This window comes from Schistocerca serialis, chromosome 1 (genome assembly GCF_023864345.2).
Source record: "Schistocerca serialis cubense isolate TAMUIC-IGC-003099 chromosome 1, iqSchSeri2.2, whole genome shotgun sequence".
Lineage (NCBI taxonomy): Eukaryota > Metazoa > Arthropoda > Insecta > Orthoptera > Acrididae > Schistocerca > Schistocerca serialis.
The window spans coordinates 1204793544-1204819591 of record NC_064638.1 but is presented as its reverse complement, the minus strand read 5'-3'; the positions used below and the strand labels follow the sequence as shown (position 1 = coordinate 1204819591).

The following is a 26048-nucleotide window of genomic DNA, read 5'->3' as shown; positions in this document are numbered from 1 at the left end:
CGAAATGAAATTGGGACTCATCTGATCATGCTGTGGTTTTCCAGTTGTCTAGGGTCCAACCAATATTGTCACGAGCCCAGGAGCGGTGCTGACAGTGACATCACGTTTGTAGTAAAGGCACTTGTGTTGGTTGTCTGCTGCCGTATTCCATTAACATGGGATTTCGCCACACTGTCCTAATGGATACATTTGTCAATGTAGCAAAACATCATTGCTCTCAGATGTTAAGTGAAGGTCGTTGGTCACTGTGGCGTCTGTGGTGAGAGGTAACCCCTGAAATGTGATATTCTCAACATACCCGTGACACCAGGCATCTCAGAATTTTTGATTCCCTAACAATTTCCAAAATGGAATGTCCCATGCATCTAGCTCCAGCTATCATTCAGTTTTCAATGTCTTAATTCCTGTATGTAGCCATAATCATGTTGGAAACCTTTTCACGTGAATGTCACTTCAGTGTATATTTATTCTTCTCATCTTTTACATATGGATGAGAATCACTTGCATGAAAAAAAAAAAAAAAACAGGTATGAAACGATTGTCCGATACACGCTACAGTATTCAGTTCAAGTGATAAGAGAAAACATGGAAACAGTTTTGGGCACTTTCGAGGATACACAAGATCCATCAAAGTAAACTCTGAAGCATCTGTACAAGCTTGCTCCTTCCAGCTATATGTGATTTTACTTTTTTGACCTACATCAACTTTCGAATCACAATACTGGAGGAAGTAAAGTTTGTCACACAATATCTGCTGTCTCCAAAAATGACTTTTGATAATGGACTCGCCAAATTAAAAACCCTGAATGTGTTTTTAGTAATGAAATAAACTACAATTACGGACAATATTTTACTTCGGCACTAAAAATGCTATGTTGTGGCCAGTAGCATCGATCAACGAGGAAGAAGGAGCTTAAATAAAAGAACATAAGGTGTAGTAGCTCAGGATACTGAATTACTGATTCATGATCAAGTTTGTTGATCAATGTTTGAATGCATAGACCAATTTATACAAGAATTCTCATAATGATGCATGGCCACAAATGGAATCAACTCAATTTTCCAAATTGTTGAAACAAAATTTATACTTGAAGCTTCCAATGACACACTGGCTGTGGTATTGGAAACTCCGGTAGAAATTAACAATGAGCTTCATTAGGAGCAGATGCTGTAAGAAATAAAAAGGTATTTTAGGCATCCACATAATTAAATGGGACTTCAGCAAGTCATTACCCCATACATCACTTATAATCCATTATTTATTGACTACTTGTGTCTCAGCCCCATCATGCAAGGGAAGTTTTTCTAAACAGAAAATAATATAAAATTATCTTCCCTCTACGATTAATCAAAAAAGAATACCTAAATTGTCCATGTTACTGACTGAATGAAAAGATTCAAATGAAATAGGTTTCAACGATTTTATTGAGAATTTCATTAAAATAAAGGTACAAAAACATGTACTCTAACAATCTCAATAATAACAACTACAATCTCTTACTAAGATTATGAAATTAATATACACTGATCAGCCAGAACATTATGACCAGCTACCTGTCAGCTGGTCTATCCACCTTTGGCACAGACAACAGCAACACATAATGACATTGAAGCCTGGAGGGAGCTGGCACCATATCTGCGCCCCCCCCCCCCTCCACACACACCCCTCCACACACACACACACACACACACACACACACACACACACACACACACACACACACACACACACACACGTCACCTAACACCCGTAAATTCCGGTGGGGGAGGAGGGGAGGTGGGGTGGAGGTGCAATGGCTCTGATGCCATGTTCAGATCTTGTGAGTTGGGTGGTCCAGTACATCAGATGGAACTGGCCACTGTGTTCCTTGAACCACTCAATCACACTCCTGGCCTTGTGATATGGATCATTATCTGGTTAAAAAATGCCACTGCCATCAGAAAACTTAATTGTCATGAAGGGGTGTATGTGGTCTGCAACCAGCATATGACACTCCTTGGCCATCATGGTGCCTTGCACAAGCTCCGACAGGCCCATGCCTCATGTAAATGTTCCCCAGAGCATAATGGAGCTGCCACCAGCTTGTCTCCATCCCTGGACGACAATGGATTCACACCCTCCCATTGGCATGGTGAAGAAGGTGTCAGGATTCATCAGACTATGCAATGCAATGCTCTGCCACTGTGCTAACGTTTAGTGTCGATGGTCACTTGCCCATTTCTGTTACAGCTGTCGATGTGATGTTAACATTTGCACATGCAGGGGTCGTCGGTTGCAGGCGCCCATCATTAGGAGTGTTCAGTGCACTGTGTCTTTAGGCACACTTGCACTCTTCCCAGCCTTAAGTCTGATGTTAGTTCCGCCACAGTTCAGCTTTTGCCCTGTTTTACCAGTCTGCCCAGCTGTTCTCCTCTGTATACGTTTTGATATGGGTGCCCCACACGTAAGCAACATTCTAGGATGGGCTGCATGAGTAATTTCTAAGCAATCTCCTTTTTAGATAGACTGCATTTCCTTAGTATTCTACCAGTAAACCCAAGTCTGCTACTTGCTTTATCCACAACTGAGCCTATGTGATCATTCCATTTCATATCCCCACAAAGTGTTACATCCAGGTATTTGTATAAGTTGGCCGATTCCAGCAGTGACTCATTGATATTATTGTCATAGGATACTAGGTTGTTTTCATTTTGTCAGGTGCACAATTTTACATTTTTGAACATTTGTTGTTGTAACTGGCTCATTGTCACTGATACAATGTGTGGAAAGCAAATATTTCTATTAATATGCAATTCATTTTAATTTCTAGTTTTAGCAAGAAACAACATACCACAACATTGTCTTTTTGGATGTTGAATTGCCAAAATATACTACATACTGCAAACATACTCACTCCAGAGTCAGGTATCTATAGTTTGTCCCCATCAAGTTTAATGTTCGCTCTTTAACACAGTGCAGCTCAACTTGACAGTACTTTTCACATAAAGAAGGATCTCTGTACAGCACTTCCCTGTAGCTACAAGGTGTATAACTTTGACTCCGTCATTTTTTCCCCAACGTTTGAGGCTTTAATGAAACAAAATGGTTACACATGTATCATTCAAAGTATTTTCCATTGCTGGCCACTACTTTCTCCCATCTTTTGGGCAGTGTATGAATCCCGCGTCGAAAAAATTTTTCATCTTTTAAAGCGATCCACGAATAAATACAATTTGTGACTTCGTAAGTGTTGGTCAGCCAGGCCATGCGCCATTGATCTAACCAGGTGATTGTCAGAGGGTGCAAGGTCTGGAGGATATGGCAGGTGGGGTAGGGCTTCCCATTTTAACGTTTCCAAGTGTGTTTTGACCTCTTTTGCAACTTGGGATCGATCGTTGTCATGCTGCAAAATCACTTTATTGTGCCTCTTGCTGTATTGCAGCCATTTGTCTTTTAATGCTCTGCTCAAACACATTAATTGTGTTCAATAACGAGCACATGTGATTGTTTCACTTGGTTTTAACACCTCATAGTACACGATGCCGAGTTGATCCCACCAAATGCAGAGCATGATCTTGGAGCCGTGAATATTCGGTTTGGCCGTTGACATAAAAGCATGGCCAGGATATCCCCATGATTTTTTGCATTTATGGTCATCTTAATGAACCCATTTTTCATTTCCGGTCACAATGAGATGCAGAAATCCCTTTTGTTTTTGCCTGTGAAGCAACTGTTCACAAACACACAAACGCCATTCAACGTATCTTGGTTTCAGCTCACACGGGACCCAAGTTCCTTCTTTCTGAATCATGTCCTTAGCCTTGAAACGTTTTGAAGTAGCTTGCTGTGTCACTCCCGCTAATCGTGCCAATTCTTCTTGAGTTTGATGCAAGTCTTCGCTCAGCAATGTCTCCAATTCTGCATCTTCGAAAACATTCTCTTTTCCACCACTATGACATTAAAATCGCCATTCTTGAAAAATTGAAACCACTCACGACACATTCTTTCACTAATAGCGTCCTTACCATATGTACTTGAGAGCATTCAACGAGACTCAGCCACTGTTTTCTTCATACTGAAACAAAACAGTAACACCTCTCGCAAATGACAAGAATAAGGCTTGTAAACTGACATTTTCAATCAAGAACAACTTTATGATGCAGACATAAATCGACTTACGTTTGAATGAGGTTATGTTGACTGAGGTCCAAGCTAACTGCCTGATGTCTACGATCTGTTTCTTTCGACTGCTAATTACCATTGTCGCCACCTATCAGCAAATGGCAGAAGAAAAGTTGTACACCTTGTATTTTACAATAATAAGGTCATTTTCAAAAAGCTGATAGATTCTCACTTTTAAAGAAATAGAAGACAGCAATAGCTGCCTTCCACCTCTCAACATATGAGTGTGTGTAAGGCACCCAAGAACATTGTCGAACATGATTGTTTTGGGGGTATAGGTGTTACGGTGTGCAGAGTCTTGATGTTACATGGGTTTACTGACTAACAAATCTTTAACCACAGTACACTCACCGATCAATGTTATTGTGAAACTTTAATCCTTCCCCAAATATATCTTTTCAGTGGTGCATTTGGTCCTAACTTCATTTTTAAGGATGACAATGAACTGTGCACATGGGTGAGCTCTTGGACTGAGAGGATATTCTTCAAACGGACTGGTCTGCCCATTTTCCTGACTTATATCTCATTAAGGATTTGTTGGATGATTTGGGAAGATTTACTGTAACATGTCCACACGCACCAATAACCATTCAACATCTGTGGTCACCATGCTGGCAGAGCAATGCAAACACTACCACAAAAATCCCTTACCAACCTTCTGGTCAACAAGGGAACACAAGACAGCATCCCCTGCCATCCTATGTGATCACACAGTTTATTAAGAATGGTGATCTGTCTTTAACGTCTAGGGGATCGTAATAAATCACTGCGACTTAAGAGTCTAATTAATGATTTTGAATACAAATGTCATTTCCGTTTGCCTAATTGCATATTTCTTTCACTTACCTTCTGTACTATATTGTAGCAATTGTTTCTGGAGTATGGACCAAGTTTCATCAAGCTATATTTCTTGGCAGTGACACATCGATTCGCATGCCATTGTACTACGGTATTACAAAACAGATAGCAAATGTTTCCCCCTGAGAAACACAGCTGTACCATCTTGTATTCCATGACTAGGAGGTTTAATAACACATTCTGCATATATCACAGTACCTCACTGTATTGAACAAAGACGTCGAAGGCAGTTTTATTGGCCATGGAATAATCTGGTAACTGTCACAAACTCTGGAAAGAGAAAATCTATTCTTCTCAAACATGTTTCACAACACTTCAGTAATGCACAGCCTCCAAACACTCCGCAAACCATCTATCTTGCATCCTCAGACATGGTATGACATAACAAACATTCATTTGGCTTACTGACTGACTGCGTCCATCCTCTTCAGTTAACCATCCACAAAATACTCTTACTGTACACATTCCGTCACTTCCTATGTGAATGCAACACACAACATTACTCACTGGGGATTAACACTAACACAGCTAATCCAGTTATTTTGACAGAAAGTCACTTTCACTCATCTGTTAAAATCGAACATTCCACCATGTCTTAATGGCCATGTGTCCCTCTCCCCACCTCTGTGCACTGAGTGTTACATCAGCCACCGTCAATTAGTGGATATGAAGTATACTTGCAGCTCCAACCTTCTCCATTATAAAAGTACACAGAGCAGAACATAAAACTGAATTTTAATAAAGGTGGTCTATCACCCACTGTCTGACACAACAAACCTTTCAAGGGACTACTTTTCCCTCAAAATGCGACACCTCATTTACTCGTCTGTCCACAGCCAAGTTAAGAGTTGTCCTCCTCTGAAACTAAACTGTAAATTGCTTCTTTAGGCCTCCTTAGGTATCCCTGTGCGCCCGTTTTCCAGCTATGGGCCCTGCAGTCACCACCTGCCATGCTGATTTGCAACACTGAGAGCTGCTTCCCGCACTGGGCTATATGCATGCCACCGGCTGCCCCTTGCACCTGATATTACTGCCCTAATTCTCTCTCTCTCTCTCTCTCTCTCTCTCTCTCTCTCTCTCTCTCTCTCTCTCTCTCACACACACACACACACACACACACACACACACACACACACACACACACACAGAGAGAGAGAGAGAGAGAGAGAGAGAGAGAAATTTACAGGCTGTTTTCACTGTTTGACTTATCATATTTACTACTTTACCAAAGTGCATTTTTAACTAGCTAACTTAAATGATTCAACGCATAAAATCGTACAATGTCTGTTAGAAAATTATCCAACCCTCCCTTTTTCTTTTTTGTGAATACCAGATGGATTTGAATCTAGCACACTTGCACAAGCTGACCTTGAACCTTCATAGGTATGCACAGTTTTTTTCCTGCCAGTTGATAACATCAGTTTCTGGCAAGCAGCAGTTGAGTGAGGTAGTGTGTAATGCTCATGTTGGTTTTTCATTGCAAGTGGCACGACGGAATGACTGGAGCAGCGCTACTGCATCAAGTATTGCCAGAAACTGGGCGACAGCCAGGTGAAAACCATTTGAAAGATTCTGATGGCTTTTTAGTGATGATGCTATGGGTGTCACACAGATTAAGGACTGATACAACCAGTTTAGACAGCTGCACATCAGTGACAAGTGAGCCATCCTCAGTTCGGCCATCAACGTGCCAAAATGACCAGGTCATTGCTAATGGGAACGTATTGTGATAGGGGATCGTCATGTGACTACCATCAACCATCAGAGAAATTGCAAAAGACGCGGGCATCAGTACTTTTTTGGCACATTCCATTGTAACCAAACACTTGGCCACAAAGAAAGTGTCGGCAAAATTCATGCCAAAGCTGTTGACAACAGAGCATAAGCAACTTCGTGATGATGTCTCACAGGACTTGCTGGACTCCACAAACACTGACCTTGACTTAGTGAATGCTATAATCACTGGTGATAAGTCCTGGGTGCACGGGTACAAACCAGGAACCAAAGCCTAGTCATCATCACAGTGGAAACATTCCTTGTCATACATACTGAAGGTCTGCCAAACGCGCAGCAACGTCCGCCGATGGCTTTCTTTGACTCCTGCAGTGTGGTACGCCACAACTACGCACCACAGAGTCAATCACCAAAGAGTACTAGAGGAATGTCCTCAATCACCTGTGTGATGCTGTGCAGCACAAGAGAGTGGATATGTGGTCAACCGGAAATTGATGCCTCCATCATAACAATGCTCCAGCTTATTACTCAACGGATTATTTTTTTTTAACCAGATTCCTCGTCTTCAACAGCATTCTTACCCTCCCGATATGGCCCCTGTGATTTCTGACTGTTACCCAAACTCAAGAGGCCATTGGCTTTTTTTATAATTAAAAAAATAAAAAAATAAAAAATAAAATAAAAAAAGAGGGGGGGGTCGCAATTTCAAACAAGAGAGGACATTTTGGCAGCACTGATGGCTGAGCTAAACTCCATTCTGAGAGAGATTTTTTTTTGGCATGCTTCCAACAATGGCTGCACTGCTTGGAGAAGGGTGTGGAGTCCCGATGTTAATACTTTGAGGGTGATTACATGACCAACACTCCAGGTAGGCTAGTTTTTTCCCTATTCACAGGTCATATACTTGTCTAACAGACCTTGTATATTTCTTTTATCGAGACAGTGTGCGTAGTGCTTTGACAATACACGCCACGTCTCAGCTCCGTTCAATGTACTTCCCTGTGCAGCAGCTCAAACCAAACCAGATGGCAAGAGCACCGAGTCAAGAGTGGCACTGGGATTGGTGCCACAGAAAGTAAACTGAAAGGCATTGCCTCTACCTACATCATTGATGGTCCTTGTGCTTTTGTAGGATGTGTATTTAATTTTAGTGTTAGTAATAATGATACTTTTAGTACTGGTAACGGCTGATTGACAACTGCTGTTTTAAGAATAAGTAGTACAGCTTCCACTTATGCTGATTTTGAAAGTTTTGATCCTCATAATGTGATTGCTTACCACTCATATTGGGCTGCTCTGGATAGTCACGGAATGTCCCTGGGTTATTGCTTACCACTCATCATATTGGGCTGCTCTGGATAGTCACGGAATGTCCCTGGGTTATTGCTTACCACTCATCATATTGGGCTGCTCTGGATAGTCACGGAATGTCCCTGGGTTGCTCAGTGGCACCGTGCACGTGCACGTGCACATGCACCCACACCCTGACCCTGACTTGTAACACTGTGAACTGCCCCCGCACTGGGCCTCTGGCAAACCACCAGCCACCACTCACACCTGATACACCCACAAAATTAAACTGAGACTTTCTCTTATAACCAGTCAAATCTACACCTGCACCCGCACACATGCAGAAACACTGTCTCTGGTCATTAAAGCTGTGTACAGAAGCTGCATCTGATGGGAAAGCAATCAGTGGGAGGTGGAGGTAAGGAGAAGAGTGGAGTGGTGTGAGATGGGAAGAAAGAGGGATAGCAGGGAGGGGTGGCGGAGGTGGTTGTTGTACTTGTGGCAGCATGCAGGGACATTGTGGGGACAGGGCAGGGCTGCTAGCTGCAATCGGGAATGGTGGAAGGGGTAAGGGACAAGGAGAGAAGTAGATGAGAGGGGAAAAGATTAGTGGGTGCACTGGTGGAACAAAATAATGTGTAGTGCTGGAGTAGGAGCATGGTAGGCAGGTGAAGGAGAGGGACTAGCAAAGGTTCAGGTGCAAACTCTCCCTGTAACATATCCGATGTTTCTGTACCCTTCCTGGTCTCAGCCTTCAGTGGTCTCTGTCCTTTAACTACCTACCTCTGCCCTACTCCAACTCGATTTCTCCAATTTGCGATTTCACACTTACTGTCAATCAATTTTTTTGATGCCTGTAATCCCTTTTCAACAATTCAATTGCTGCATTTTTCCATTTTCTTCTTCCATCATTTAAATTCACAAAATGAAACAGGGAACAGGGAAGAGGAAAAATGTTACCCTCCATCACACACTGCAAGGTACCATATCTGCACTTCAAAAACACTCATGCTAAATGTACTCTCCCCTCAGACTCTAGGAAATGTGGTAAACAACATTTATGGTCCTAAGTGTAATACGAACTTTTTTTCATTACATTCTATAACACTTTGCTATGTATATTGATATCTATACGGATGTGACAGAAAATTACATTACTGATAAATCATTTTAATCTGACCAATGAAATTATTTTCAGACAATGAAGTAGTACCACACTCCCTTCCTCCAGTGTCTAACTCACTAGCTCCATATTAAGGAGTAGAGTGGTTAATATATATCATAGAAATAAGAAAATGTATAAAGTAAAAAAATTTATTTCATATTTATATAAAAATAATAATTTCAAATAAATAACAGGTCTATACTTTCCATTTATATACGAACACAAAATATAAAGTCTAGTGCAGCAAGATCATCATATGTACACACAGATACATTTTTGTACAAATACTGGAGAGTGTCCTTTCACCTGCACAAGCACATAGCAATGCAATACTTATTTACATCTGGTCTCTCACACGCTGTCTCCCATTTATTTCTGGAAGGATCAATGATAAATCTAGTTTCAACATTTGGCACCATTGAAATATTGTCTACTTATCTCACATACAGGACCTGTGAGACCTTGTGAACAATAAAAAATAAATTTATCATAATGTCCCTTCTTGCTACAATTAGGAATAACAACTCACCACTGAATTAATAATACTGTAATGTCACAAAGTGAGTTATCAGTGGATGACAAATGGACATTAAACATAGAAGGCACTAATTTAACTGACTTTTCTTCATTTTTGTACTATACAGTATCAATCCATTCTCTAAAGGTAACTAAAATGATATACATTACATACAAATACATAAAAGAAGAATTTTAAGAGTAGAGCTAAAATAAATATTCATTTGAAAATCACCCAGGCAACTAACGAAGAACAATACACAAACAAAAAGGTGGTCTTGGGGAAATATTGAAGCATTACACTCATCACCTTTGCTATAGGAATGAATACTGGAGACAGGGAAACACCAAACTGCTATTTCTAAATACAGGCCAATGGCACAACAAATGCTGTCTATGAAGTAGATGGTGCAGACACTTCAAGAAGTCATTAAGTTAGGGGAATAAAGATTAACATACAGAAGAGAGTGATTTCAGAGTTAACTATAGTCAAAACCTCGTGTCGATAGATGTGAAGAAGAGAAGCTTGAGGCAGTATGACACCTACAGACACCAATGATGTAATGAAAAACAATTTTATGGTAAATACAATTAAACAGTGGAAAAAGTAGGTAGGTAGGTAGGTAGGTGTGTAGGGGTGTGGGTGGGTGTGTGTGTGTGTGTGTGTGTGTGTGTGTGTGTGTGTGTGTGTGTGTGTGTGTCCCCATCCATAAGCCATGTCCAATGCAACTTCAACAGCTGAACTTTTATCATTGGACTTTCATATGCCTGACCACTTCACAACATTCACTCTGTTTCAGCAGTGAGTGACTCACTTATGCTTCCCTTAACTTTCTGTTACAATTTACTGTTAATGAGTTATGAACAGGAAGGTGACAGTAGATCTGTGGCTTAGGCATAGGAAGCAGTAACTGCTAAACTACACAAGCCTAGAAGGTTTATGAAGTTAAGGGAAGTAATTTCTGCCAACAACTGAATTATGCATAGCACAGAATAAGAAGACTACAGGCATTTGACTGACGAAGGTAACAATGAAAGGTAAATTAATAAGTTGTCATATTAAATGTACGTGAAACACAAATACTTATTTCTGAAACCAGTAAATGTGATGAAGATGTCCATCATACATCAGCTCCCACCTTTATTACAACCTCACATCCCAACAACAAAGGGAACAGAAATTACATCACTGGAGGCCTTTTATATCTACATGTGGAAAATATTAAGTACAAAATTGGGCTAGTTTCTTCTTAAAAAATTAAAAATACAGAGCTATCAATTTCAAGTATCACTAATAACAAAGTGTGTTATTAAAGCATTTTGAAATGACAAATGATCTATGCAATTTGCAAATATAACAATGCAGATATATGAAACAGCACAAAAATAAATGTATTCGTCTGCATTTTATCCAAGCAACTACTTGGGTAAGGAAAACTGTTTTTGCTCAACACAGAATGAAAACAGTTGCTTTAAATAAAAAAGTAAAATACTGTGAACAATTTTGTACAAGTAGTTAAAGCAATTTGAAAAATGAAAGCTTAACAACATATTAAAAATTAGCAGAAACAAATGGAAGGGTAACAAAGAGATTACTTCCCACACCCTCTGTATTTAATAACACACATCAGCTAAATTTTTATTAACTTTAAGAAAGGTTAGGACTAAAACTTTGTCGAATAACACAATCTGTTTTTGCTCTGTAATGTCAGTTTCAATAATGTCTACTAAATATATAAACAAACTCTAAATTAGTTCTAAAAAAATGGGAGAGGGATACTAAAGCAACTTTACATTTCTGGTACATGTACATAACATTTTAATACCTTTTCATTGCCTAAGATTCAGAAAATTGTATTCAAAAGTAAATCAGAGCGTTTGCACCAATGTCCACAAAATCATTTAACTATATTTACACCAGTTTGATCTTTACATTTAAGTGTAAATCTTATCCTACTACTCTCAATATTGAGCAACAGATACGAAACAAACAAACAAACAAACAAACACACACACACACACACACACACACAGCAAACATTCAAAATAATTCAGTCTTGTAATAAATGTGCAAAAGATAGAACAAAACAACATAATTATTTACAAAAAAAACAGCATTTGAAGCTCCTGCGACGTTAACAAGTAAAATAAACACTATAATATGAGCAAAACATGAGTATATAAATTTTAAACATAGAAGCAGCAGAAAATTTCAATGAAGGAAGTCAGAAACTGATATTCTTTGAGCTGTCATTATTTCTTCAAAGGTAAACAGTAGAAAACTAATTTTCAGTACTGGAGAAGGGGGAAGGGAGGAATGTTCACACTCCAAACCCAAATTTTACACACCACATGGAGTTAACTACAAACAATTGCAAACAGCAGAACATCAAAGGTGATGAGTTAAGTTAAGCCTCGAACTTGTCTTGTTCAATCACCACTATTCAATATTACAAAAGTAGATAGAAATATGACATTTCATTCTGTTTCTGCCCTGATTAACAAACCAAGTATTATTTTGACACAATACTACTGAAACATACATACTGATTAAAAACTGTGTGCCAGTGTTTGGCAAAGGTTGTAACTACAAAACTGCTATATAGTATCTGAACTGTTCCAAAATGTAAGATTTGTTCTGTACCACGCTTACAATTTTTATTCATCCGGATCACTAAAAACTAAGTGATAACTGAAAAACGAAGACTCCATATGTGACACCCCCTTCCCCCATTTTCCATTTCTCCAGTTCCCATACCCCCTCCTCCATCAAACACATAACCAAAAACAACATGTTGAGCACTAGTGGTATCATAAAAACAAATACTGAAAGACTTCTGTACTTTAATCTTTGGCAATTACTAACAATTTTTTACAATACTTACAAAAACACAGTATAATGTTAGTAAAATAAAAATTTTGTACATTAAATATCTTCAACAGCTGAATACGATGTGTCATTTTCTCTCTCTTGCATATGAAACAGCAGGACACTCTTTCACATATTAGTTCTCTAGAAAATCATTTTATGGGAGTCATAGGTATTCTCCCAGATACAATACCATAACACATATTAATGGCCTTTAAAAGAATCCTTTTTTTATGCTACAGGCCTTAACTGCCAACACAGTCAATCATTTCCAATATCTGTATGAAATAATCCTAAATCAGTACAATAAAAAATGTTTTCATTTCTCAGACTTAAAAAAAAAAATTATGGCAGTGTAAGTTATGAAGTGCAATGAGAGATCACTGCTGTCATAGTAGAATTTAGTACACAAAATTATTTTCCTCACTCTGCATCAATGAGCTTGATTGTTTCCAACAGCATTTTGTTGTTTGCATTCTTCATAATGGACTTCTCGCCAGTGCCTTGCCTATTCAAATAAAAAACAAACAAAAAATCATCGAAGTTTATATATATTAAGAAATAAGAGATTGTTGCTTTATGATAATCAACCAATGACAAATAAGGCATTTTCAAACAATACAATGTATTTTATGTAACACTTAGACAATGCAGTAAGTCTATAAAACATTTGTGAGAGACACCCTGCAATACTGATCATGTGTATGGGACCCATTGCAAAAGAGAAAACATCACCGTGCACTTTCCAACTGCAGCAGTTAAGAACAGTTTCCTGCAATCCATTTTTGTGGTCTGAATATGTACTGGGAGCACAAATCCATAGAAGACATTCAGCACAACACGGGAGCAGTGTTTTACCATGGCTGAGAGGTTACCAGTGAATTGGACAATTGGCCGCTCGAACAAGGGTGAAGGATGAAGAAAGATGAGTACATCTCATCCCACTCACTACTGATGCTAACATTGAGCAAGCCTGAGACCCGATTTGAATAACCAACAAATTACACTTGATGAAGTGGCAAACCACATGAACATTGGTCATAGTTCTGCATTTCATCCACAACAGGTTCAACTTTTATTAAGTCTGTGCAAGACAGGTCCCAAAACAACTTGATAGAGAGCACGAGTGGAATCATGAAAAATTGTCAGCTGCTTTTGAACCATCATGCTAATGATCACACAGATAATGTTATAGACAATGCCACAGGGAAAACAGAACACTTAAGACGGTACAACAGGTATACCAAAGAGACTGCTTACACTGCGCTTGTCTGTCCACTTCTGGAGCATTGCTACATGGTCTGGTATAGGATTGATGGAGGACATCAGAAAAGTTCAACGGTCAGGGCGTGAAGTGGTAGGGAGTGCTAAAAATATGATAAACAAGATGGGATGGTACTCATTGAAACACAGACGTATCACATTGCAGCAGGATCTTTTTACGAAATTTCCATCACCAGCTCTCTCCTCCTAATGTGCATATATTTTGTTGGTGCCCACCTACATAGGCAAAAATGATCACCTTAACAAAATAAGAGCAATCTGAGCTCATATGGAAAGATTTGCATTCGTTTTTCCTACAGGCTGATCGAGAGTGGAACGGTAGAATAATACCTTGAAGCTTGTTAGATGAATGCTCTGGCAGGCAATTAATTGTGAATTGCAGAGTAGCGATGTAGATGAAACATGGTCATCACTCTGAACACAATGATATGCCTTGGATCAAGCCAAAGCCTGCAATGTTTATTGCTGCCCACATCATTCAAACTCTTCAGAATACGGATCAAGGTTCCAGAGAATCCTGGCTAGAGCCCTGATCACACTTCATCCAATTTACATTTATCTGGTTCACTTAAAGATGGTTTAATAGCACATCAACTTATCTCCAATGAAGAGTGAAATAAGTGGTGTGTTCATGGCTTGCTGCTGAAACAATGAACTTTTCTCTGGACGATACTGAGAAGATTAAACAACTACGGGCAAAGTAGATTGAAAAGTAGAGTGACTATGTTGTGAAAGGGGTCACTGTGAATTTTGTACTACTATTGTAATAAATTAGAAACATTCTCATACTACAGGTACATATAGATAACATAGGAGACTTGGGGGGGGGGGGGGGGGGGGGAGAGGCTGTAGGTAAGTCTGGACTAATTACAGTGTACACAGATGCATTTAAGTACTCACTTTTGCTGTACTCCATATGTAAATGAAAAAGGTACAAAATGTAACAAGTGATACAGTGAGAAGTATCCTCTTCATAGTGGTTTGCAGCATATGAATGAACACCTAGACATAGATGCAGAAGCATGCAACTGTAAGTAACCCAAACAGCAGTTTATGTGTAAATTGTCTTTGGGGGTGCAGGGAAGTGAAAAAAAAGAGCATTTCGGAGTTTATGTGAAGAGCAACTGGGTGCTACAAACACTATTCAGCTAAAACTCAACTAAATTCTCAAATTAAAATACATGTAACTATCACAGAGTTTCTAAAATATTCAGAATGGTGGGCAGTATACTAAGCAACCACAAAAGTGTGCGTCAAGATATACTTTGTCAATCAAAGAGTAATAGTCAACCCTCCTCACAGACAAACATGAAAAGCACCCAGAATCTACGTAATTCAACATTTAAAATGTTTATAAGACCATTAATTTTCCTGTCAATATCACAGACTGCAAATTTTGGCTGTCACTATATTTACCAAGGGAAGTATGAGAAAATTCAGAATGGATCATATTCCACAAAGTAAAATGAAATTTTAAGCAAGTGTCCATTTCTGATGAGTAACGTGTATCTGAACATGCACCTGGGATCAAATTATTGTGCAAAATAGGTCAAATGTTCTATAGTGAGTAGCGACTTACTGGTCTCATAACACATTTCTTAACCAACTGAGAAGAACACAGGAGACACCAAAAGTGAATTATATTATTCAACAATACGAAATGCTGGCAGCAGCAGCAGCAGCAGGACTAATGTGCCAGACAAATGACGGAATGCATTTATAATTAATGTTTCTTTTTAGCTGCCGATTTTTCATGTTTTCTATACAGAACATGTATGCTGTATAGCTAAAATGTAACAACAGTGACCGAGTACAATTACGTACAACACAAATTAAAGTGATTCTCTAACATTATGTGTTACTGAAGGTCACCAACTTACCTGCAGAAGTGAAAATTTGTGTGAATGAATAGCTAACGAGGCAAAGCCTACATTCAGTCTGCAGCTAAAATGATGCGGACCTTGACACATACTTTTGAAAGAACAAATGAAAAACATTTACTTTTAGGAGCATGACAGCTAATTGTAATTGTCAACTTCATTTAAAATTAACAAAAACAGCTTCAATGCATGTACACTGTATGCTCTCGCGAGTAAATCGAGCAACTGAATTACTAGGACTAACTCAAGTTGGTAACACTAACTGCACTGACCAGAAGAGAAAGAAAGTGCAAGGTGGAGCAAAAAGCAGATATCAGCAATATTCAAGTAAACTTCTATTTAGATAAATATTCCAGTAATTATATCATTGAAACAAATTATCCGCAGATAAAGGGATAATTACTCTATCCGAATACGAGTAATAATTTGATATTTATTATTTGTAACTTAAGTAATGAGTAATGTAGAATGCCACCACATTTTATTTGTTTATTTCGCGTACAGACTTCTATATCTAGTAGGTGTTCCCATGGTTCTGGGTAGTTTCTTTTTGCCCAGAAATTTATTAATAGTTTTTCCTCAAATGTGCCGTAACAGTTTAGCAGGTTAGTTCAAGATTACAAAGCTGAAGATTTCGAATTCAATCCCCACTAGTCCTTCAATTTTCCATCGCTTATCGCTTGTTTCACTTGCAAAAATGAGAAAAATGCCAAGGAAAGTTGCACAATGTTTCAGAAAACATGTTGAAATGTAGGTCCTCCTCTAACAGGCTGTGTAACTCAATTCAGAAATAGCAGGAAGGCAACAGCACACCTCAAGCCTAGTAAAACACTGTTGTGTGCAAACCACATTTTTGATTCAGCACAGCTTTACTTGATTCTCACAGCATAACAATTGCAATATGGAAGTGCTTCTTAGGTGGATGGTTTTAACAGTTAACATTACTGACACGGTCCATGAACTTGCCAGTACTTCCCCACTTCCCCCTGCTAACATGCGGATGTAATAATGCGGAGAACGCAGCCAACAGAAACAATCTACAACATCTTCTGCCACAGTAACAAGATGGGTAACAACATCAGATGTGTGTGCCTTGTTGATGAACCAATTTATTCTTATTGCTAGTGACTAACATCAAAAGACTTTACAGTCTCCTAAAACATTTATGGAATGCAGCTGGATGTCCAAAGTGATCTGAAAGTGTTTTAGGACTAGGTCTGAATCAGGTTTCCTTTAAAAGGTGAAATCTCTTTTCAATCCAACATGCGTCTATGAAGTTACATAGAACTTTGAGATTTAAAAATTGCAGAAGACGCACTAGGCCTGGGTACACAAAGGGGTTAATAATACTGCACAGCACACTGGCAAATTTTCATCGGGAATGTGTTCAGACGATTGGAAGACTTTTTTGCCTTTCTAAGAAATTGTTGCAGGAATGCCTTACCCACATGAATTATTGTTGTTGTTGTGATCTTCAGTCTTGAGACTGGTTTGATGCAGCTCTCAACGCTACTCTATCCTGTGCAAGCTTTTTCATCTCCCAGTACCTACTGCAGCCTACATCCTTCTGAATCTCCTTAGTGTATTCATCTCTTGGTCTCCCTCTATGATTTTTACCCTCCACCCTGCCCTCCAGTACTAAATTGGTAATCCCTTGATGCCTCAGAACATGTCCTACCAATCGATCCCTTCTTCTAGTCAAGTTGTGCCACAAACTTCTCCTCTCCCCAATTCCATTTAATACATCCTCATTAGTTATGTGATCTACCAATCTAATCTTCAGCATTCTTCTGTAGCACAACATTTCGGAAGCTTCTATTCTCTTCTTGTCCAAACTATTTATCGTCCATGTTTCACTTCCATACATGGCAACACTCCATACAAATACTTTCAGAAACAACTTCCTTACACTTAAATCAATACTCGATGTTAACAAATTTCTATTCTTCAGAAACGATTTCCTTGCCATTGCCAGTCTACATTTTATATCCTCTCTACTTCGACCATCATCAGTTATTTTGCTCCCCAAATAGTAAAACTCATTTACTACTTTAAGTGTCTAATTTCCTAATCTAACACCCTCAGCATTAACCGACTTAATTCGTCTACATTCCATTATCCTCGTTTTGCTTTTGTTGATGTTCATCTTATATCCTCCTTTCAAGACACTGTCCATTCCGTTCAACTGCTCTTCCAAGTCCTTTGTTGTCTCTGACAGAATTACAATGTCATCGGCGAATCTCAAAGTTTTTATTTCTTCTCCATGGATTTTAATACCTACTCCGAACTTTTCTTTTGTTTCCTTTACTGCTTGCTCAATATACAGATTGAACAGCATCGGGGAGAGGCTACAACCCTGTCTCACTCCCTTCCCAACCACTGTTTCCCTTTCATGCCCCTCGACTCTTATAACTGCCATCTGGTTTCTCTATAAATTGTAAATAGCCTTTTGCTCCCTGTATTTTACCCCTGCCACCTTCAGAATTTGAAAGAGAGTATTCCAGTCAACATTGTCAAAAGCTTTCTTTAAGTCCACAAATGCTAGAAACGTAGCTTTGCCTTTCCTTAATCTTTCTTCTAAGGTAAGTCGTAGGGTCAGTATCGCCTCACGTGTTCCAACATTTCTACGGAATCCAAACTGATTTTACCCGAGGTCGGCTTCTACCAGTTTTTCCATTCGTCTGTAAAGAATTCGCGTTAGTATTTTGCAGCTGTGGCTTATTAAACTGATGGTTCGGTAATTTTCACATCTGTCAACACCTGCTTTCTTTGGGATTGGAATAATTATATTCTTCTTGAAGTCTGAGGGTATTTCGCCTGTCTCATACATCTTGCTCACCAGATGGTAGAGGTTTGCTATCCTTTACCAAGGGAGGTTTACAGCAAACTACAGACACATAATAGCCAAAGAAATATCAATGAAAGAAGTTCAAAGATCACCGCCAGGGCAAGAATCAGTCATCAGGAGTCTGAGTATGCAGACCGATGACTCGTTCCCAGACTAGGAGGACGTAACACTGAGACACTGTTCTCTTAAGGAGGGAGCAATGTCACAGAAGAAGCAGGGTATCTCTGTGGTGTAGTGGTTATGATACAAAACTGTTGCATGGGGGGGGGGGGGGGGGGGGGGGGTGTCATGAGTTCAAAATTCACCTGGACTGTACAATTTTAATTTCTATATTCCGTTAGAGTACATTCTAGAAGTATCCACAAATGACGTCAAGAATCATTGTACTGGAATGTTCTGTAGCTGTATATACACTGTATGTGTTCTGGCCAGAGGCAGTTCACTCCACGCTCTTGTATGTGCAAGTGCTGAATAAACCTTCGGTAAATGAAGTTAGTGTTCATCATTCATCTAATTATACCTTCTTCTATTTGACAATATTCAGTGCTCTTACTGTTTGTTCAGCTGTTCATGTCTAACATTAAAAATTCTTTTACTCCACATCTAGTACTTCCACACAATTGAAGTCCATTCTGGATGCACTTTGACAGTGAGATTTTTGGATGTTCTGACATGATGTACATTACCCCACAAAATGCATCACTTATTTATTTATATTTCAAGTAAACTTGAAGGAAGCAGTAATGAAGCCACTTCTCATTTTTATCCTCAGGTTCCTTGTAAACCAATCCACTTATTGTTCAATACCATATGTTGGCATTACTTGGAAGCAGAAAAAAAACCTTCAGAGTTCTACTGACAAGCTGTGATCAGAATTAGGTGAGACAGGACTGGAGAGAAATCGAACACTGTGTATCACCAGTTGCCTGTTTTGATGATAACCAACAGTAAAAAATGAATTATCTGGGATTTTGACAGCAGCACAGTATTAATAAAGAAGGTACACATTTACCTGAATTTGGGTGTCAACATGTTCATGAAGTACAACAGCGAATTTACTTGTTCATTTCTCAAATTCTACATGTACTTTTACATCTAAACTCTGCAAATCAACACAAGGTGTGGGGCCGAAGGTATTTTTATTTTATCTTACACTACAGTTTTCTCCTATTTCATTCATGAATACAGTGTTGGAAGAACAACTGCTTATATGTCACTATAAGATCTCTTATTTTCCTAATTTTATCTCTGCGATATTCACAGGATTGATACTTAAGTGGCTGGATATGTGCCAACTTTCTTCTCTTGTTGCCAGTTCAAGTTTCTCAGCATATCCATTACAGTTTGTCCCCCGTCAAACAAACCTGTGACCGTTTATGCTGCCCTTCTTTTTATAAGGGGCATTCAAAAATAAACGAGCCAGATGCATAATTACAGAAACCAGTACCTGTATGTTAGAAGTATTGACCCTTGCTGTTGAGACACGTGTCCCACTGTGACAAGGTGGTGAACGGCTCTCATAAAATTCCCGGGGCTGTGGTGTTAACCAATTCCACGCGTACAGTTGGATGTCGCTGTCCCACACAAGTGCAGGAAAGGCTATACTGACAATTCTTCTTTGGCCAAGATGGCTCCCTTCTGATTCACTTCCTGCAGCAGGGGACAATAGTGAATGACCAGCATTACTTGCAAACCTTGACCACCCTTCGCCAAGCGATCAAATCAAAATGACCAGGCAATCTCACCCATGGGGTCATTATGCTCCACGACTATGTAAAGCTTCATACGGCCAACACAGTCGTGGCACTCCGGCCAACAGTCACGGCACTCCTGGATAAATTCAAATGGGAGGTTCTCTGCCACCCTGCATAAAGCCCGGACCTCTCTCCAAGTGATTATGCCATGTTTTGGCCCCCTTAAAAAGGCTCTGAGGGGCAAACGATTCACCTCGGACAACGTCCAGCTGTATGTGCGAACTGGTTAAGGTAGCAGCCCTGGGAATTTTATGAGACAGCCATTCACCACCTTGTTTCACAATGGGACAGGAGTCTCAACAACCACGGTCAATACTCCTAACATACAGGTACTGGTTTCTGCAATTAAGGCTCTGGCTCATTTCTTTTTGAATGCCCCTTATACAAGCTGGATGTCCCCTGTCAGTCTAACCTAATACGAGTATCCTACCAAAGAATGTGAGTCTTCTATTTGCCTTTCCCACAATTGCTCCAAAGCGATTGTTCCACTTTGTCTTTAGTTACCCCCAAGTATTGGTATGACAAGACTGAATCCAGTTGCAATCCATTTATCTTGTTATCAGAAGCTACTACACTTTTACGTCTTGTGAAGTTCACAGCTTTACATTCACCCATTTTTAGAGTTAGTTGCCAGTCACTGCATACATTTTGTCCAGATGAAGTTGTTGTTAATATTGCCCACATGGTCAATAACCCTCTAGCTGTGGGTGGTGCACACGTGCACGTCTCATTCTTTCCATACAAATCTGTGAGCCAATCTTTTAACACGACAGACGTAATTCCTGATCCATACGTACATTGGAAGACACTATTTTACAGTAGTATCTTTCTGTTGTTCTGGAACACTGGGAGTCACATTTTATGCATTCTCAAGTCCCACAGCTGAAGGAAACATATGTTATGATCTGTTTGATTGAACTGTAGAATATACACGAGGTACCACACAGTCTTAAGCAACATACTCTTGCTAACAATTTGTAGTAATATTATGAAATTTATGTCCAAGCAACAATAGAAGTCTATATACATAATTTTTCACTTTAGTACCATCAGTCATCTCATTAGAAAAAGCATATTTACACTGTAAATCACATCATAATATATTGTACTACTTCAATTGCTGCTGTACAACTAATGTCACTTTGTCATCAACTAGAGGTGAGTTGAAAATGGACATGACCGCCTGAAACTGCTAATGATAATTAAATAAATTAATTGCACAATATCAACAGTGGAAAAGATTGTAACAGTTTAATTCAATTGTGCCTGAGCAGTGTTGACAATGAGCCTAAATTCTCAATGTGTTGAAATGATCATCATATTCTTGTGCTGAGACTGATAACACTGAATACAGCAAAACAAGTGATGATTTCATGAGTTTGGAAAGTGACAAGAGCAGTCCTGAGGAAGCCTTCAGCAAGAGCTATGAACAATTGGATGACGAAAATGGACTTTTAAGTTGTCACGTTTGGAATGAAATTGGTCTAAGTAATTTTCCTCCTCCTCCTCCTCCTCCTCCAGCTTTTCTTTTACTTCAACCCCACGAGTAAAATCGAAAACCAATTTAGATCCATATGCTGCATCATTTTGAGAATTTTTAAATGTTTTTTGATATTATGACTTGTACTCTGGTAACAAACCAGTAAGCATGCATACCAGATTCTTCATGCAAGATTTCTGTTGTTTGTACAGATCTCGTACATACATCAAAAATGGTTGCCTGCTTAATCTTTCACTATATTTTGTGGCAGATGTTAATTACCCAAACCTGTGACAAATCAAACAGCCATTCTTTCAATATTCTTTACTTCCTTGTTAGGGCCCAGACAGAATAACAATACACAGTATTAGTCAAGGAATGGTTTAGTACATGGGTTCCTTTGGGGACGAGTTAAAACTTCATCAAGATTATTCTGATAAATGTTAGTTTGGCATCTACCTTTCACACCCAAAGAAATCATTCCACTTTTAACTGCTCCAAGCAGGTTTTCCTTATAAGCCTTAAGACTGACAGCCAATACCAATGACCAATGTAGCCAAAAAAATATTAGTTTTATAACTCCCAACAAATGGCTGAAAGCAAGGGGAAACTACAGCCATAATTTTTTCCAAGGGCATGCAGCTTTACTGTATGGTATAAGTAGCATGGAGAGCTGCATCAAACCAGTCTCTGGACTGAAGGCCACAACAACAACAACAACAACAACAACAACCACCACCCAATAAGCAACTGTGTTATCTGAAAGCAACCTCAGAGCTAAAAATGTCACCTGCCCAATCATTTGTACATATCTTGAACAGTAACAGATCTGTCACATATTGTACATTACTTCTATACCTGACAATCTCCACTAACAAATACATATGGAATTTGCTGTGTCAGTAAGTAATCTATTTATCCCATGACCCATCCCAATATTTTGTCATTAATAATTTTGTGTACCAACAGATGTAGAACTGCACTAAAGGATTTCCGTAAGTCAAGATACTGGACTAAGTCGGGATCACCTGCCTTTGAATGTCATGGTCTTGGTGTCATGACGTATTCACAGTTAAATGTGCCCGATGACAGAGATGATTTAAAGCATTCAGTGTGAAACTGTCACAAACAGATGGTAGAAAGGCATTTGGGAGGTGGGGGGTATTTGCAAGGCAGATAGTGCAGAAGAAAGCAGTCCTCTTCCTGCTCAAATCTGGTGCGTCAAAACTGGTATGGGAGCCCATTAATATCCAATGGACACTCCAGAGGGCCATTGTGACAGTACATTTGATGTGCCACATGCCTACCCAGTGTAACTGCCTGTTGTGAGAAGTGAGAATTTTCATTTCATTAAAGAGTTGGTATTGCTGCATTATGAGTCTATAATGCCCTCTCCACATTCTGTCATTGTGTTGTCTAGTCATATGATGCTCAGCATTCTCTCATACAATCACAGCAAACCCAAGTGATAACTCAACTGGTTTCACTTTTTAGGTGCTAAAAACCATGTTTTATTACTTGTAATCATCTACTCAAGTTATAGAAGAGCAGAACAATCCAAGATAATGGAGAACTTGCCACAATAACAATGTGATTATTGTACATCATAAGAGTAAACTGCAAAATGAGCCACACAGTTAGGTCAACAAATTAATCATTAGTTTCATGAAATTACCTGGCAATCAGCACTGCAGTAACATGTAATGTAACACCCAGTACATAAAATTTGTGCTGTGTTGTCACAGAAGGCACAATGAACATCACCATCAATGTGAATCTCCTGTAACAAAGAAAAAAAATTAACTCTATCAAGATTTTTTAAAAAAAAAAAGAAAGAAAGAAAGAAAGAAAGAAAGAAAGAAAGAAATAACAATTTGTTCAAGAGATCACTTTTAGCATGTGACACTTTTAGCTCAATTAATATATGCATTGAACTTCTCTAACTGAAGAAAATTGGCACACTATATAAATAATAAGTGCTGGCAACCCTGAGACAGGAAGTGGGTGTGAATGAATTTACCTACACAAGTGTTTGCCTGCTTTGGGACTAGGAGAAATTTTGACTGCAAAAAAAGCAGACTGAATTGAACACAATGCTAAAGGCTTACAAATGCTGACAAGTAAATGTTAAAAAAAAAATTCAACCAAGAGACTGACTAATGACAACACTAACTGGAAACTTTAGGGTCCAGCTGGCACATGATCAGCATGTCATGTGGTCAAGTAGATCCCAAGCTCTGAAATCAGGACCGACAAATCTGGGCTGTGACTGAAGTGACCATAACCCTGCTGAGGTTTGGCAATGATCACACATCTATTGCTACAGAGAAGTGAGCTTTTGGACAACAATGCATTTGCCGAAAATAGACAAAAAAACCACACACACACACACACACACACACACACACACACACACACACACACACACACACACACACACAAGCACACACACACGCACACAACCAAAGTCTCTGGCAGCTGAAGCCAGACCAGTGTGCATATGTTGTCTATTTACAACAAAGGCCTTGTTGGCCGAAAGCTCACTTTCCAACACACTTTTTGCTGTGCCTATTTGCAGCTTAACATCTCTGATACATGATGAGTAGCAACCATCCTTTTCATAATATTGTTCCATTCCACCCTGGATTTTCCATTGTTTAAATACTTACGTCAGGTATACATCATATCGCTTCTGTACTTCAAGAGATGAATCAGAAACACAAATCAAAACAACAACATTTTGAAAGTAATGCCAGATGAGGTATATAAACACATTCAAGGTATGTAGATGTGGAAGGCACCTGGAGATGGTGTGTGTAATTAACAATGCTGAAAGTTGGGGACAAAGTAATACAAAAGGAACTTGCAAAATTATTCACAAAATGAATGCAGAGAAAAATAAATCACCAAATTTGAACAATTTCTGCAAATATTCTACTTCACAAGAAGCGTCATGCAAGATATAAAGAAATCTATACCTACTTGTTTCATCTCCATAATCTATTCACTAAAACCAACTGCAGTGAGGTACATTCAGTATTATTTCAACAGTCACAAGCCAACTATAGAAGCAGATACAACACAGTAAGCCATTTGCAATAATAGTGTGTTGAGTACAAATTACCACTTTGTCTGGGATTCATGGTTTTTCAGAAAGGTTTTGACTACTTCAACAAAATTTGTACATGGCACATTCATAAAGGAAGTTTCCCACTTGTCCCACAGCTAGCAAATCATATATTGCACAAAGCAATTGCATGCATGCGACAAGGAGAGTAATTCATCATTAAGGAAAAAAGTATCCATAGCACAAAAGTGTAGAATCAGAATAATAGCTAGAGCCCAGCCAAGATCATCTCGCAGACATTTATTTAATGAACTAGGGATATTACAGTTGCTTCACAATATAATCCAAAGCAATAGCAATGCGCATAGCTTCAACACTAAGAGAGAAAGGCTGATCTTCACTACTTTGGGTTAAATCTAACTTGGGCACAGAATGGGTTACTTACGCTGCTACAAAAATCATTGGCCATTACCAAGTAGCATCAAAAGTCCGACAGGTAGATAACCAACATTTAAAAACAAACTGAAAGAATTTCTGAATGACAACTCCTTCTACTAAAGAGAGAATTTTTTAGATATAAATTAGTAATCTCAGAACTTTTTATATAAAAAAAGCAGCAATGAATTATTGCATGTAAAGAAACCTTTTGTTAAACTGACACATACCCTGTCATTACAAAGTGTCATATTTATGAGCTATGGAACAAGTATTAATCTAATCTGACATGGCACAATGCATAAGATTACGAAACTTTCCAAGGTCTCACAGTAGCTTCACAGAAGCGACTGAAAACAGAAGCTCCTATTCCAGCTCCCATCATGTGTGTAAAGTTTTTGAACAGAGAACTCAAACTGAAATTCACTGTCAGCTGTGACAGGTCTATGGACCAAACATCATAAGCAAGCAGATGGTGTATTTCTGGTGCAGAGACTTCGCAGGAGGTCACCAAATTATTCATGATGATGAGCGCATTGGGAGGCCATCCACAATTACAGTGGAGCTGGTATGGTAATGCAGCATGGAGAATCATCACTTTACAATCATCAAACTTAGCAGCTGGTTCCCACAGATATGCCATTCCTTGTTGCATAAAACTGATACAGAGCACCTAAAACTTGTGGGCCAGGCAGGTGCCTAAGCA

General features: G+C 39.0%; 1 protein-coding gene across 1 annotated transcript in view; it reads right to left on the bottom strand.

Moving 5' to 3' along the window:
• Positions 1–9395: 9395 nt before the first annotated feature.
• LOC126456592 (uncharacterized) overlaps positions 9396–26048 on the bottom strand; it is a 94316-nt gene continuing 77663 nt past the window's right edge. Inside the window, exons 6-7 of the mRNA XM_050092340.1 lie at positions 23516–23620; positions 9396–13102 (exon numbers count right to left, since the gene is read on the bottom strand). Coding sequence (XP_049948297.1) covers positions 13028–13102; positions 23516–23620 — 180 coding nt within the window. The 3' untranslated portion in view covers positions 9396–13027. The remainder of the gene's footprint in view (positions 13103–23515; positions 23621–26048) is intronic.